Below are 15,645 nucleotides of genomic sequence, written 5' to 3' on the forward strand. Positions count from 1 at the left end.
GGGATGGGATAGAAGGGAGTTAGGAATTCATTCTAATTAAAATTCCAACCAGAGAGATCCTACCCCTCTACAGGGTCATAATGTTTGCATCGGATTAGATATTTGTGCCATGATTTGTGCGCCAAACAAGGAGTAAAAACAGAATTTCAGTAAGATTTTTAATTATTCATCATAGGCTGTGATATTTGACTGTAAAATGTAAACTAATCATTCATATCTAGTGACTTTTGCTGCTTTCTCTGAGCTTATTATTCAGATTGTGTAGCACAATAAACATGTAATAATCTATGGCCAGAAAATAAATCAATGATCTTAAAATGGCATCTTCCTATTCAGTAACATGCTGGTTTTTCAGCTAGCCACAGTGCTTTGGATGTCTGGAATGTATAAAATTATCAAAAACAATTAATTTCCCTAGGCATAGGAAAGTACGTTTAACTCACATAATATTTACACTCAGAGACATTTGGTTCCCGTTTATGCTTGATAACCTGATATTATTCTTTTCTCTGTTCAACAGAATGGAGTAACCTGTATTACTACTTTGAAAGATGTTATAATTGCCCCCTTTTAAAAACACAGAATATTATATTGATACATTAAAAAAAACACACACGTGCTAGAGTGACGAACTCACAAATTGAATTTGAAAGCACAGGGGAGGCAACTCCAACACTTCTAAAGATATCCTCAGGTTTCAGCATCAAAAATACATGTTGGCAATGGTGCTTGATCCGTGTCTCAGGGGCAGAACTGTAATGATGCTTCCACTTTTTATAACTAGAAGTGAAGTGCTAGAGGCCATATTGTCTGCCTTAATCTCCCTTTTTGCAAGCATTTTTGTGCAGCTCAGAAAAACAGATGGCTTCAGGTACACAGCCATGTTCCAGAATAACCCTGTGAAATTGTGACAGTGGAAGTGACACTATGGAAAGAAACGATTAAGCCAGAAAACAAAATAAAAGTTCATGAAATTTATCATAATGCTTCAGGGTCCTTTGGTAAGTTTCTATGCTAAAGTAATCCAGGGTTATTTAGCCAAGAGGCAGCCAATGGAAAACAAACAAAACGAAAACATCAAAACCTGCATCACCTTTTTTCAAGCACTTTCCTTTTGTACCAACATTTATGGACAGCTTTAGACACATAAATACATATGGATATTTGTATTGTTTTTCATAATGTGTGCATTTCTACAAACAATTTTTATCTAACTATGATTATTTCCAGGTCACCTTTAAAGATGAATCACCTCCAAACAATGCAATAACCCACACTTTAACAATAACAGATTCAACTCAAAGTTGACCCCTGATTAGGTCTGAACCCACTGACTGAATTCACATGACACAATAAGCTGCTATGACTTATAAGTCACAGTTGGTTGTTGTGTCATACAAATCCAGTATATTTGACTCAGTGTGGCATAAGTGCACCTTATAAGCCACCCTGACCATGGGTTTAGCACTCAACCCAGTTTACCCATTGCCACTCCTGTATAAAGTCGCTATAGATGTACACTGGCAGCAAGAGTTTAAAAATTTAGGTGAAATTGGAGATGGAGAATTAATGATGAGAATCGTCATCATCCTGGCAACCATGGGCCACATACCACCATGGCACATTTGACAGTCTGTATAAAACTGTTAAATGGAAAATTATGAAACCCAGCTTGATAGCCAGCTTTTACAATCTGATAGATTAAAAAGAAGAAAAGCATTAGAGACATAAGCCAAGGCAAGCCCACAAGGGCTCACCATGGGTTGTGGAGGAAACTTTCATTCCTTGCATATTGGGAATGTGTCTCCCCTTCCCTTTTCCCTTTCTAGCAAACAGACAAAACCTGATAGGAGCAGTCCTTTATGGAAACCCACAGGTTTACAACCAGAAGAAATCAGTGTGGGACTAGCATGCACCCATGTGAAAAGTTTAATACATACTGAAACATTCATCTTCCTCCTTACTTTTGGAAAGGGTTTTACTGCACCCTTAGAGTAGCTCATGATGCTTGAGGATTAGAACACAAGGATGGTGGACAATACTTAATTGGTGTGTTCTCTTGGTTTGACATCTCTTGATGGAGTCTAAGAATTCAACCTCAGTCTTGACCCTTCCTATTTCTATAGTGTCTCCATCCTGTTTCAAGTTGGTTCAGTTCTCATACTCTGCCTTAGTAATCCCACATGGTGATTTTGACAGTTCAGAGGCCTATGCCAATTCCTGCTTATCCTTATCCTCCACTGAATCTGAATTGGCTAGCTGGGAAGACTCTAACCTGGGAGGGCTGGTTCTATTTTCTATACGGTGATGCTTCTCAGATGCAGAAGGGTCAAGGGGTTAAGATGGGAAAGGAAGGGATGCCCTATCCCAATGTCCCCATTGTCTTTCTGGCACATTTGAGGCAGGGTGATTTAAAAGTCATACTGCATAGATAGAGCCACCTACTATCTTCTGAAAAAACTCCCATTTCCTTTCTTGCTTCTGGCTAGAGAAATGCTACATCAAAGGAAACTGTTTTTGCTTGAGTCTTGGGCAAAAAGGCTGCAATTCTTTGCTCAAACAAATGAGCAGAGTATCATCATCTTTCACAGGCAGAGACCCATTTTACTGATTATTTCATAGTGTTAGTTGCAAAATGCTAATATAATTTCAAATGGAAATTAACAGGAAGATTGATTCTACAGTTCTCTTCAAGGGCAGGTGGAGTTAATACTTGTACCTAATACTACCTATGCTGCTCATACTCTCCAGCTGACACATGCTATCAAATAGGACTAATTCCTTTTATGATAACATGGAAAGTGAAAGCACAATGAAGATAGACACTACTGGGGTTATTAGAACCCTTCTCTAATTTTAGACTATAAAATAGCTACTGTAAAGCTACTACACTCCATGACACTCACTAATCAACAAAAAATGACCGTAAAGTTTCTAGTATCAGCTATTATCTTTCTGTCTCATTTTTATTCTTGTTTTGTTTCATTGTAGAAAGCTATCATACAATATTAGATGGGAAAGCTTTGCAAGCTATTACACAGTTAATTGACACAGATGTATATTCTGCAAATTACGTGTGTAAACATATGGGATGAAGATGCAAGTGGCATAATAGTGTTTTATGAATAATCACACACACAGACGTCCTGTGCCTATTCAGGGGTATTGCACTCCTTGACTAGAGAGAATGATGTTCGCTATTCTGACTCATGAAGCAAAATATCTTAGGCTGCCCATGAGAAACACATCTCAATATTTTAAATGGTCACAAATATACCATAAAACAATTAACCGCAGCAGTAGCACAACTACCTGTGAATCAGGGCAGAAATTTGGTACAATCCATGTTAAAAAATGCTCTAGGAAAATGCATCGCCTAGACAATTGTGCGATTTCAGTGATATGTATTCACTAATAGGACAAAAGCTGAAATCCCTTTCTCACAAATTTGTGGTCCCATTTACAGGCTGCAAAGTTGGGGGAAAAGTAATTTCAGTTATTTGGTGGGGAAAGCTTCATACAGTACAACTGGGACTATTATGCATCCTGTGATACAGTATTTGTTGTACAGAGATCTTACAAATCTTTTTCTTTCACAGAACAGTATTGCCTTGATGTTTACTGAGCCAATATAGTCTATATCTAACTACCAAACATACAGGACAGTGCTGTTCGCAGTCAGAGCTCATAAAATTAAAAGTTATATTAAAGATCATCTAATATAATTGGTCCCAGAATGTTTCACATTATAACTTAAACTCCTAGTTCCTCCATATTGTGCGATTTTATCTTTTAAAAAAATATGAATATGGAACAATGTTTTGTGATAACTTATGCCTGAAACAAATGTGCCGACTACATCTCAATAGTGATAGTTACTACTCAGTAAGTTTATTTAGCAACATAGCGATCCTTCCATCCAGGCTTCCTTTTCACTCCGCTTCCTTGCATTCATTCATTTAGCTGAATTAAATAATTATTTGCTTAGCTATTCAATTCTGCGCTCATGTAAGTATCTACATGTATGAATTCACATAGTTTCATGTAAGGAAATGGTAACATAGCCTGATAGTATTGACAGCAGGGTTGTGAGTGGCCAGAAGCCACCAGGTAGGGGCTGGATGTCTCATCTAATAATAGAACAGGATAGTTGCCTGTAAGAGTAGCAACCTACAACAGATCAACATCTGTGGATCTATCTAAAGGTGGCCCAAACTTATACTAAAATACAATCCGTCTGTATATTTACTGTTTCATGCCTTTTATTTGTAATATACAGATCATGCACAGAAATGGATGTATGATGGCATACCCATTGCCCATAGTTATTACCACAACACCTCATTCCTTGTATCAGAAAATATATTTCTAGAACTGTAGAAGAGGGAGAAAAATCTAGTAAGAAACTGAAAATTCTAAAAGACACAGGGAATTCCATTTTTGTTGAATAGAAGACTAAACATTTGGCTGAGACTAAGCTTTGAGAAAACATTGCTCTTGTCTCTGTGAGCACCTCACCATGTGATGCAAATATAACTCATTTTCACTGCTGCAGATGGCACAGAGACAAATAGAAAAACCTTGCATAATGCAGATAATGCCGACTTGCCTCATTTAAAAAACAACAACAACGAACCTGGAAACCTTCCCAGATTATACATCTGTCTCCAAGTTACACTTTGGGGGGAGGGGAGCAAACAGCCATGACTTGTAGAGGATTAATGACTTATTCTTTCCACTCCAGTTCCAAATGATCTCCTCATCTCATTCCTACCATCAGTTTAGCTAAATTAAATGGGCTGAAGGAAACCCATGAAAGGTTTAAAATCTCAGATTGTCAGACAGGAGGGGAATAAGAAGAATGAGCACAACAGCTAGATACAGATTGCATATCTCGCAACTACAGGTAGAATTATATATCTTTAAATGTTATCAACAATTTGACATACAATGTTCCATTCATTTAACGCAAAATAAGACTTTATTTTGTTGTTCACTGATAAGATAATTAAGATACTGTATTAATTATTATTATGGACACATCAATTACAAACTGTTTTCCAAAAGACATCAGTTTCATACAAATAAACTGCATCACAAAAATCCACTCTATACTGTAGATCTGGTCTGCAGATCTCATTGAAAGCCTGTTGCTGCTATAGAAATCTGCCTTTGAATGATATGCATTTAATGTAAGTTAGCTTCTCTTTGGTGTTTATGTTGTGCTATTCTCAGTTCATTTATATTTTACTCATTCAGTTCATTTTAATTCATTGTGCTCATGTTTTAGAGTTATGGCTTTAGATTTACAGTGATCAATAATTTTAATCTCCCTTGGCACATGGTCTTGCGAAGGAGAACAGCGCATGATCTCATACTATGTCACAGTAGTTTTATGATGACATGGACTGTGCTTAGTGCAAAGAAGGCAAAATAATTTACCTGCTTACAAGCCATATCTATGGATATGAATTTGTGGAGATAAAAGCAGATCAAGTCAGCAACCTTTCTAACTAATATCCAGCAGATACATCCCAAACCATAAACAGTGCCTACCTGAGGACAGCTTGTGTTTGTTAGCTTTCTCAATACAATTAGATTCCAAATTTTTCAGGATGTCTCAATGTAATGCCTATGCATGACTATGTGAAGACTGGGTGAAATACCAGCAGGCAAGATTTCTCCCCTTTGATTCTGTATTTTTATATCCATGGAAATGTTAAATTAAAAGGGACAATGCTCCATTGCTCCATTCAATTCACTGCACGGGCGCAACCCTTAATTTATCCATTCAGCCCCAGTATAAATGTTACAGGCCAAAGTGGAGAAACATCTAATTCAAAATGAATTCCTACTTTATTTAGTGGCTAGATAGATCACATTTATTTAAACCTTGTGAACTTGGCTGTTCTATGCACATTTTATAGTATCTATAAAAATCTATTAATTATTAATTACATACTTTATATTTAATTATTCACTATTAACAGTGGTGGGTATGCTGGGAATTATAGGCCTTTTCCCTCTCCACACATGGATAGAATTGCACTTCTAGTTATATGGGGTAGTGGTTTCCACCACTAAAGCACTGCTGTGGCTTAACGGTGATGGGTGGACCCAAATTACTTGCTCAAAATGTATTCCTTCAGTCCTTGCTTTCACTTCTAACGTTGCTCATTAAAGGTCAAGAAAACAATTGCCTGATCTTTACCAAGGGATCTGTGCATTTTATCTTGATTGCAGCAATACAAACAGTGAGATACACTGAGCTATTTTTAGTCAAAGGATTGTATGAATCTATCAACTCTTCCACATGGAAACACCTCCACTGTCCAAATATTAAGACAGATTCAGTCAGGAATCAACCAAATAATTTGCATGAAGAAAATCCAACCTTACATTGTAATCCAAAATGTAATGAAGCTTGTCATAAGATAGGAAACCAATGTAAAGACATTACTTACGCCTGTCGATCCCGATACATCTTGTTAACTTTTTCCCACTGGTAAGTAAGCTGAGTCAGCTTTTCTTGTATCTTTGCAGTTTCTCCAGGTGTGGCACTTTTCAAAACTGCTCCCTTCTTACTGTGAATAACTTCGATCTGACCTGAGTATCTTTCCAAGCTGTCTTTAATTTTCTGCAATGCCATATTAAACAACAAAAATGTATGAAGAGTGCATTAGGTACAATTGAAGCAAAGCAGCAGGTGCCTTACAAAAACTATTGCTCTTGATAAAGATAAAACAACTCCAAGGCTATATGAACATGAGAACTAGGAAATATAAGCATACTATGGACAAAGGGAGGGGGGAGTTATGACTGCCAGGTATGAAGAAAAGAAGGGAAAGGTGTTTGTTTGCTTGTTTGTTTGAAGTGGATGCACTCTAAGAGCCAAACGAGGAGGAACTTGTTTAGTCTGTGCAATGTGTCTGTGAGGATACTTTTTTTTTTTGTTTTGTTTAGTCACTAAGTCAAATCTGACCCTTCATGACCCCATTCTTCCAGGCTGTCCTGTCCTGTCCTCCATCTTCCCTAGGAGACCACCCAAGTCCACCGTGAATGCCCCAGTGACCCAGTCTTGCCACCTCAACCTCTGTCATCCCCTTCTCCTTTTCCTTTCAATTGTTCCCAGAATCAGGGTCTTCTCTGGTGAATCCTTCCTTCTCACTGAGTTTCATCTTCAGTATCAGAGTTTTTAAAGAACAGTCAGGGTTGATTTCCTTTAAAGTTGTCTGATGTAGATACATACATACTATTCCTAAACTTGCAGAAGTACATATACAAACAAAAATGTTACAAAGAACACTAAGGGAAATATTTGCCTACTCAAAACTGCCAATGATGGCTGAAGACAAAGATTGCTGGCTTACTATTTGAATTGGGGGAAACAGGGATAGAAAGCTGACAGAGGAGGAAAATGTAAAGAAACAGCTGAAAAGGTGAATAAGACCAATCTACGTCACAACATTTTGTTGCATTTTTTTGCCTGACACCTATGTTTTAATTCCCATCTGGTCCATATCTTGCAATCTACCTATTTCCTTCTGATCTTCCTCTACCTGGACCTATACTGGATCCCAACTGCCAAGGTCTAACACATAATTTCTTATAATCTTGCATTTCAAACACTCTGTACAGTTTTGTTTTGTGCATTAACAAAGTAGAACACAGAAGAGAGCAATAAGCAAGATGAAGAATTTATTAACAAAGACAGAGGTCTGTTCGCTTATTAGGTCATGATATCATTATCCAAACCAGTGGAATGTTTGAATATTATTTTGTTCCAGATTTTCTGAGATACTATAAAATAAAGTTGCCTGTCTTTCTTTGCATATACATATGTGTAAGTATGATGTATATTTATAATAAATGGATCTATGTTTGTATTCTTGTTATTGCCCACGTACTGAAAGAATGTTCAAGCCGCTTTTGTAACCTAGTGCTGTTTTGCACTCTCCTTTAATTTCCAGCATGAAAAAGGAGGATTAGAGAATGCATTAGCAGATGAAGTGACAGTAGCCTTTGGGATCTTGATCCATTTAATTCAAATGATATCAACATCCTAGAATGTTCAAGGGCCATATATTTTTGCTATCTAAAATCTGCATTTCTCTAATAGAAATGGACAGCATTCTTTACTGATAGAGCTCTTCAGGCATTTGCATACCAAGCATCCATCAATTTTTTCTTCCTGACATATCAAGTTGGAAAGTGACTTTGTTCACATAGGTTATACAAATTGTGCTTAATTAGGTTTTGCTCAGCTGAAGGGAAAAACTATTTTAAACTTTACCATTTAGCCCTCATTTGTGAAATTGAGTTTCTCAGTTCTTCCCTAGGCTCACTTGACAGAATCCAGATGTGCATGCCTTTGACAAAAATGCAAATATATTTTTGGAAAACAAAATATGTACACGATGAGGCATTGTCCTGGAATGAATACCAAATCTGTAATCATATTTCAGTTTTTATACTGATGTCATAAATGGGAGATGCACAGCTTGTAGCATTCATGAATGGCAGAAAAAGATCCACTGCTAAATCGCAGTCTTAAATATGTACTAGAACTATGAATCATAATATTTGCTACAAGTTTCATAAATCCAGCATATTTAAAGAGGATTATGAATGCATTCTTACTGGGAGAATGAATGGTTTAGAGTGATTAATAAACATGTAGCATAAACAGAAGTGGTGAGGATTCCTAAGAAGAACTGCTGGATTTACATGTATAATATCTGTGAATAAGGAGATAAAATCACAGCTTAGGGAAGAAGAGAAGCAAACAATTGTAATAATTTTGAGGTAATGGACAGTTTTAGAGGAGGCCTCTGATTTACCTACAAATGTTATATGACATCAGATTATCCTCCTTATAGAAAGCAATGATTATTAAAATTTCCTTGGCCTCAACTACTCGTATCAGTGGTAAAAGAGAGCTTTTCACCTAGAGTTACTGGATATGAACTAGAGAAGCTTGTGTTCAAATAGCTTCTAAGCTATGAAAATGGGTGACCTTTGGGCAATGATCGTCAGAAGAGAACTTCTGGATGCAATTCACTGTCATGAAGACAGAACTTTTGGGAAAATTCATACTGTCCTTGTGAAGAAAAACAATCCCATAATCAACTTGGAAGAAAAACAAGATATGAAACCAATATAAAAATTAAAATAAGTTTTTATAGCAGAACTGACATTATTCATTGTTTCTTCCCACTCCTAATCTAAAATGCCACTATGATCGTTAAACATAATGACATGTACGCAAGTTAGCAAAACTATATAAAAGCCTTCTTAAATTTAGTAAAGTTGACTATTTTATTTATTCATTAATTCCTTCAATTTATCATTTGTCTAATATCCAGAGACTTCTGGGAGATGTGCAAAGCATCAACAAATTAAAAACCACAAAGGAATGTCAAATGAAATAAACATAAAATCAAAACAAGAAAATCAAAACAAGAAAATAAAGCATTCCAACAGTGATCAATTAGAACACAGCATTAAAACAGGACTAAATAATCTGGCTAAAGCCACAGCTCAGTCAGAGGTTCCCAAACCATTTGGGAATTTGAAAAACTATCATGGGCACCAAAATAACCACCTTGACATCTACTTACCACATTTGTGGTTGCATCTCATTAAGCAAAAAATGTTTGTTTTGTGTCTATTGGATGTATCAATGTCTTTTTAATAAGGGTTTGTCTAGTTTGACCATTACTAGCGGTGCAATGCAGCTAATGCTTGTTTTAAAAGTATGTTTTGACAATGCCTAGTAATTGTTTATTTTCAGGCAAACATTATTATAGAGATAAGAAAAAATTTGTACTGGTAACATCTTTAATCACTGATAAATGGATTCTTTTAAGTTGTGTACTGCTTCATGGAAATTAACAAATGTGTAGTTTAAATGGATTCTCTGTTACATTCTGAGAGCTAAAGACAGATATTTAACATTGGAAGGATGCACATGCGACACCTATAATGCAATGAATTAAGGAACTTAAAATGTGTACACTATTTGAATGGGTAACATATAGCCACTTATTAGGAGTGTGTTTTGTTGACACCTATGCATAATGGTCAGACACTGTATGTATTTCATATGCATTTATGGTCATTGATACACACACACAAATATATATTTGCATTAAATTAGTTTTAAAAGTATTGTGGGTGCTTATGAGCAGTACCCTGGAAGTCCCTTCACAGACACTATTGGAGCTACCCACATGCACCATGGTGCCTCCACGCACTGTGTTTGGATTCCTGGTATAATGGTGACATTGCATGGGAAAAAATGTCAGACATTTGTCTTGCACAGAAAATACATTAAAGTAAACACTACCCATGCCTCTCTTGGGATGGCATTTCACAATGGAGAGCTTACTGCTGAAAAGGCCCTTTTTTAAAGGAGCCAGATAGTTTCAATAATATGTAAGATCAGATGTAATCCTTTGATGTGGCTTGCATGTAAAAGTGGAATTAAGTGGCAAATCACATATTAATTAACACTTCCAGTTTGTAGCAACAACCTACCAATAACCCATTCATAGGTTATCAGCATGATGTCTGAACCCATAATTTTTTGATTGTTTGGGGTTAAATATTGACAAGATGATATTCTGATTCAGGTAAATTTTATTTAAATAAAAAGATTCTGGAGGAAACAGAATTGGGTTTTGTAAAGGCATGAATGGTATAATGAAATATGGAACATGGTAATTAACGATAAACTAATGACATAAATAAAAATTAAATGTGGGTTAATGAAAGCAAATAAATATAATGAAATTTGGGAAGATTTTGTAAAAGCGGTATTGATAGAAGGCAAAGGCTGTAAACCCAGTCAAGATTATATGAACTTCTGGAGGGGATATGGAAATAATTGAAGTATATTATATATTATAAATTGTTATGGTATGTGCATGGTGGTAGCATTGGTCTCCAGGGTGGTGAGGACACTTTATTATTTACTTTTTATTATTGTGTTTTTTGTTATGTTATATTATCATTGGCGTGATGTATTGTATTTTTTCTGTCCAAAAATGGGAAAAAAGACGAATCTGGATATACACAATTATTGACTATATTTGCATGACATGACAACCCATCATGGGATGCTGTCCATAAGTTTCCATGCCTTGTGAATCCCATGGTGGCTTGCGCATGAGCAACAAGAGATTCTAACAATGGATTGTATTCATTGTTGTTATACCCACAATGGCTTGTTGTGTCATCCAATCACAGATGATTGACCCTACCATGGGAATGAAGAATTGGCTAGGGCGTTTTGAATAGAAATGACTTGTTTTGAGCTAGGAAATATGTCTCCATGTGTCCCAGTCCAAAGTCCCTGGATTCCAAATAATCCCACCTTTAATGAACACCAAGAGTTTGACTTGTTTACAATTAGCTGTAAAAAAATAGGGGGGGGGGCAACTTTCTACTTTTCTCAGCACACAAAACCCAACTGCAAAATGTGCAACCCAATGGGAACACAAGATAGAGAGGAAAAATGTAGAGCTCATGTGAAGGGAATGTAATTATGATCAAAACCCTTTTTGTAGTGAAAGGCATTTATCTGACAAAGGTGATTGAAGCAACATCTGACGGAAGTAAGTCTCACTCTAAAACCACCCATTTCCTACTCAAATCCCCCTTTTTAAAGGGATCCAGAGTTCTGGCAGCTTTTTGTCCACTGGAAAAAGGGTCTATAACATTTTCACTTTTCTGAATATCTTCCAGGCAAAGCACATGATGTGCACGCCAATGTGAACTAAAGAGAAGGAAAGAAAAAAGGTGAGGAAATAACTACAGAATTCACACCTCCATGCTTTGCAGTCTGCATTTCATCTATCTGGATGTTTGTAGCAGTCTAGATAAAATGCAGTGGATGGGGAGCCAAGAAGAATGGCTTGCTTTTGGGTGTCTTGTAAGGTGTTGGTTCCAGGCTCCCTTCCTTTCCTCTTTCTTTGGCATGCTCCCTTTCTCCTCTCCAAAGTCCATTTATGTCCTCAGAGACACAGCTGAATTGGTTCTTTCTGCAGTGAGGATGGGGGTTTCATGTTGGGAGTCCCAGCTCCAAAGTTAGAGGACTTTGGATTGTGAACCCTACAGCCTTTCAGGCAAAGTCAGGAGGTGGGATCAAGAGAATATCTCACAAAATTAATAGGCAGTTTAATTGCACATTTTGCTTCATATCACAGGTTCTACAAGGTCTAGAGACTTGGTTTTGTTTTGTTTTGATGAGAGTTGGGAATCTGTAGATTCTGGCTTATTCAGGGAGAACAAATATGCCCTTTGCCCCTTTCTCAGGACACCTATGCTTCCAGGAACACTCTAGTGATCTACATTTTTAATCTACGTAGCATCTGAATATTTTCTGAATATACTATCATGACCATAGTGTTTTGAGTAAAAAAGAAACACCTTTAAATGTCAGTTTATGCAATTTCCAATAAACATGTTGTCTTAGTCTAGTAGGGTTTTACCCCGTAATTAAAAGCTTATTATTTGGATGAAGAAAGAGTAAAAAAATGCATACTAAAATACATTTTCATCTAGTACTGATTTAAATTTTGATTTATGCAAATCTTTGGGGGATAATATCAACTACAATTTAATTTAAACTTTCTCCAACCAACACCTATAAAGTTTATGCACTATGTCTCTGTTTTCATTCCAGGATAATGACAATGATGAATGATTTTACAAGTAAATAAATATTCATTCATAACAAAGCTCAGATCAAAACTATATCCTTTCCCCAAGCATATGAATCTGCAAGATCTATTTGCTGCTGTGAGAGATTTATTTGGGAGGAAGATGGGAACTGTGCCCATAGACACATCTCTTGACATTTTAATAGTTCAGTTAAATTAAACCTACAGCAATAGTTACTTGTAACCACATTAATCATTACAGTTGGTGTCAGCTACATTAATGTCAAATACATGTGTTCAAACAAGTGATTAGTTATGTGTATAAATTATACTAAAATGCACACATGTATGACACTAAAGAGCACTAATAGGGATCTATTCATCTCCTGCTAATTTCCTAGGTCACTGCTGCTCTGACCAATATAGTTCAGAGAGTGGACATAGTGAACAAGATCAAAGTATTTGTTCATTAACAGTAATGTTAATAGTATCTCTTGTTTTTGCACAAACAAGCCACAGAATTAATCATAATTACTTTAACTTCTGCTACCAGCCATAAGAACAAGGACCATTTTGAGGCCTCACCCGTGGCTTCCCAGCTTTGGAACAACCACACAGTAATGTGGTTACTAATTTCACAATGTCCACTGGCCATCACATGAGCTGCTGCTGTAGTTCTTACTTTTTTCATCTCTCACAATTCCTACCACTCCTCCCACAGTTCCGTATCATGTTTCTTTAATTATGAGCTTGCAAGCAGGGCCACCTTAATATTTCATCTCTGTGAAATTCTTAGAAAATGGCAGGTGCTTTGTATTGAGTAATAATATATTCATCATCAGCCTCCTCTAAAAAATAAGTAAAAATCTGCAGAGAGGTGTTTGAGGCAAACAGCTCTTCCAACACTCCTTAAAGCTGCACATGCACTGACAGAGAATCCTGTTAAAAACATAAGTCTCAAAAGCTTTAAAAATAATAAAGAAGTTCCACTTTATATATTTAGTCCTGCTAACTTAGAAATCAGCCATACTGTGCTCCCCCAACCAAAACAAAGTGGCACTTGCTCACTCTGTATGCATTTACTCCTTTTACTTTGCCTGTTTTGTGCCACGATAAAATCCTATTGTGTGCCTTCCCACTGCTGAATATCTTGCATAAATCAATTGAGAATAGTGCCAATTAAATCTATCTCAATTTCAGGTTGTAAAACAACAAAAGGTGGAAAGTTGTGGGGGGGGTGTAATTTTGCAAGACAATGCACATACAATATTAGGAATGCAACCTCATCTAAGACAAATGGTAAACCACAATCCAAAGTATTTGATTTCCCAGCCATTGCTATTCTCATCTTATCTTACATTTCAGCATGCTCACCCACATTCATTCCTAAGTAGCTTGCCAACACTGGGTCATGAATTCCACATTCTCCCTGGGATAAGTTGATGTAAATAAGAGTTTAGAGGGCAGTATCATCTGTGGATTGATGGTACTTCAACCCACATCTTCAGATGACTTCCTCCATCCATTTGATGCAGATACTAAAAAGCATGCAAGACAAGATGGAAACTTGTGACGTGCAGCATGTCCTTTTGAGACTGCTGCTCAAGGAACCACTGGAACCACTTTAACACAATGCCTATTAAGCACAACCCAGATAAACCATCCAAAAGGATGTCATGGTCAAAGGCATTCAAAGCCAACCTAGAACTACTTTAATTTCAGAACAGAGATAACTAGCCACACATTTTAATACTTCTTTTCTCAGAACACCATCCCTGGAAAATAATGTAGCTTAGATTTAGTATATTATGTATAAGCTGCTTTTCTGTTTAAAACAATTATGTGGCGACCTACAATGATATGATCAGGGAGAAAACAATAACTTGTTTCACGTAGTTTGCTACATGCAAAGGTTTTAGATGTGATAAAGCATTCATTCAACACTCCCACTGACATTTGCAGCTGCAATTCTGTTAAACTCATCAGGTAAAAAAATGATGTGGATAGATTTAGTTATATACTAAACATGTTGAAGCTACTGGGCCCCTAGTCATGACTAATTTATGCCCCATTTATTTCAGAGGAACTACGTTAAACATGACTAAATCTTGAGCCAGTCTATAGTCCTTCATTTTTGTTGGTTTTGTGTTGTTAAAATAGGATGCTCTCAAATTGTGATGGCTAATTACCAGCAGACTAATGGTTTTGTTTTCAAAGCTCGATTACATACAGCCAAGATAATTCAGTTTGTATATAATAAACTGTATACTACAAAGCATTTTTATAGCCTAACGGAAAACTCCCTTGATGTGGGTTTCTACTTAAGTGTTGAATGTGCTGCAATTTGAGCTGTATGTCAGTCTCTGCTGTTAGGCCATTTATTTGTTTGTTTGTTTATCTATTATTTCTATTGTTGTATTTTCACTTTCATTTGGTCTTCAATAAAATTCTCCCTGGTCCCATAATGGTTTGTGTGAAGCCTGTACATGAAATAGAGTCTTAATTACATTCATTCGAAAATCCTATTAATTGCATCCTTTGTCCCATTAAGAGACTGCTGCTCAATGGTAAAGTATATACTTTGCATGCAAAGGCTTCAAGATTTAATTCTGTGGCATCTCCAGTTAAAAGCATTGGGGTTGGCTAGAAAAATAGTCTGTGTTCCTTTGTTCCTAACATGGTTCCACAATATTCGAGAGTAACTAGGGCTACTAATTCCTGCAAAATATGTATCTTTGTTTTGGTCAAGACAAAGCTAGACTCTCTCTGTGTGTAAAACAGATTAAATACCTTCCCATTCAAAATGAGGGAGGAAAGCATTATATCGTGATGTTATGCTGGCTACATGTTTCCTGCAAGAGTCTTTATCACTCTCTCACACACACACCCCACACACACATGAGAGAGAGAGAGAAAGAGAGAGAGATGCACACTGCACACATAGGTATATTATGCCACAGATGCTGTTCAGAAGGGCACT

At 36.6% G+C, this 15,645-nt stretch overlaps 1 protein-coding gene across 8 annotated transcripts in view; it reads right to left on the reverse strand.

The window, feature by feature from the left end:
* DMD (dystrophin) overlaps positions 1-15,645 on the reverse strand; it is a 994,758-nt gene that overhangs the window by 553,083 nt on the left and 426,030 nt on the right. For all 8 annotated transcript variants that reach the window (XM_044441365.1, XM_044441364.1, XM_044441363.1 and 5 more), the window contains one exon: positions 6,465-6,637. In XM_044441365.1, coding sequence (XP_044297300.1) covers positions 6,465-6,637 — 173 coding nt within the window. The remainder of the gene's footprint in view (positions 1-6,464; positions 6,638-15,645) is intronic.

The sequence above is a fragment of the Varanus komodoensis genome, unplaced genomic scaffold (genome assembly GCF_004798865.1).
Source record: "Varanus komodoensis strain SLA01 unplaced genomic scaffold, ASM479886v1 scaffold4, whole genome shotgun sequence".
Classification (NCBI taxonomy): Eukaryota; Metazoa; Chordata; class Lepidosauria; order Squamata; family Varanidae; genus Varanus; species Varanus komodoensis.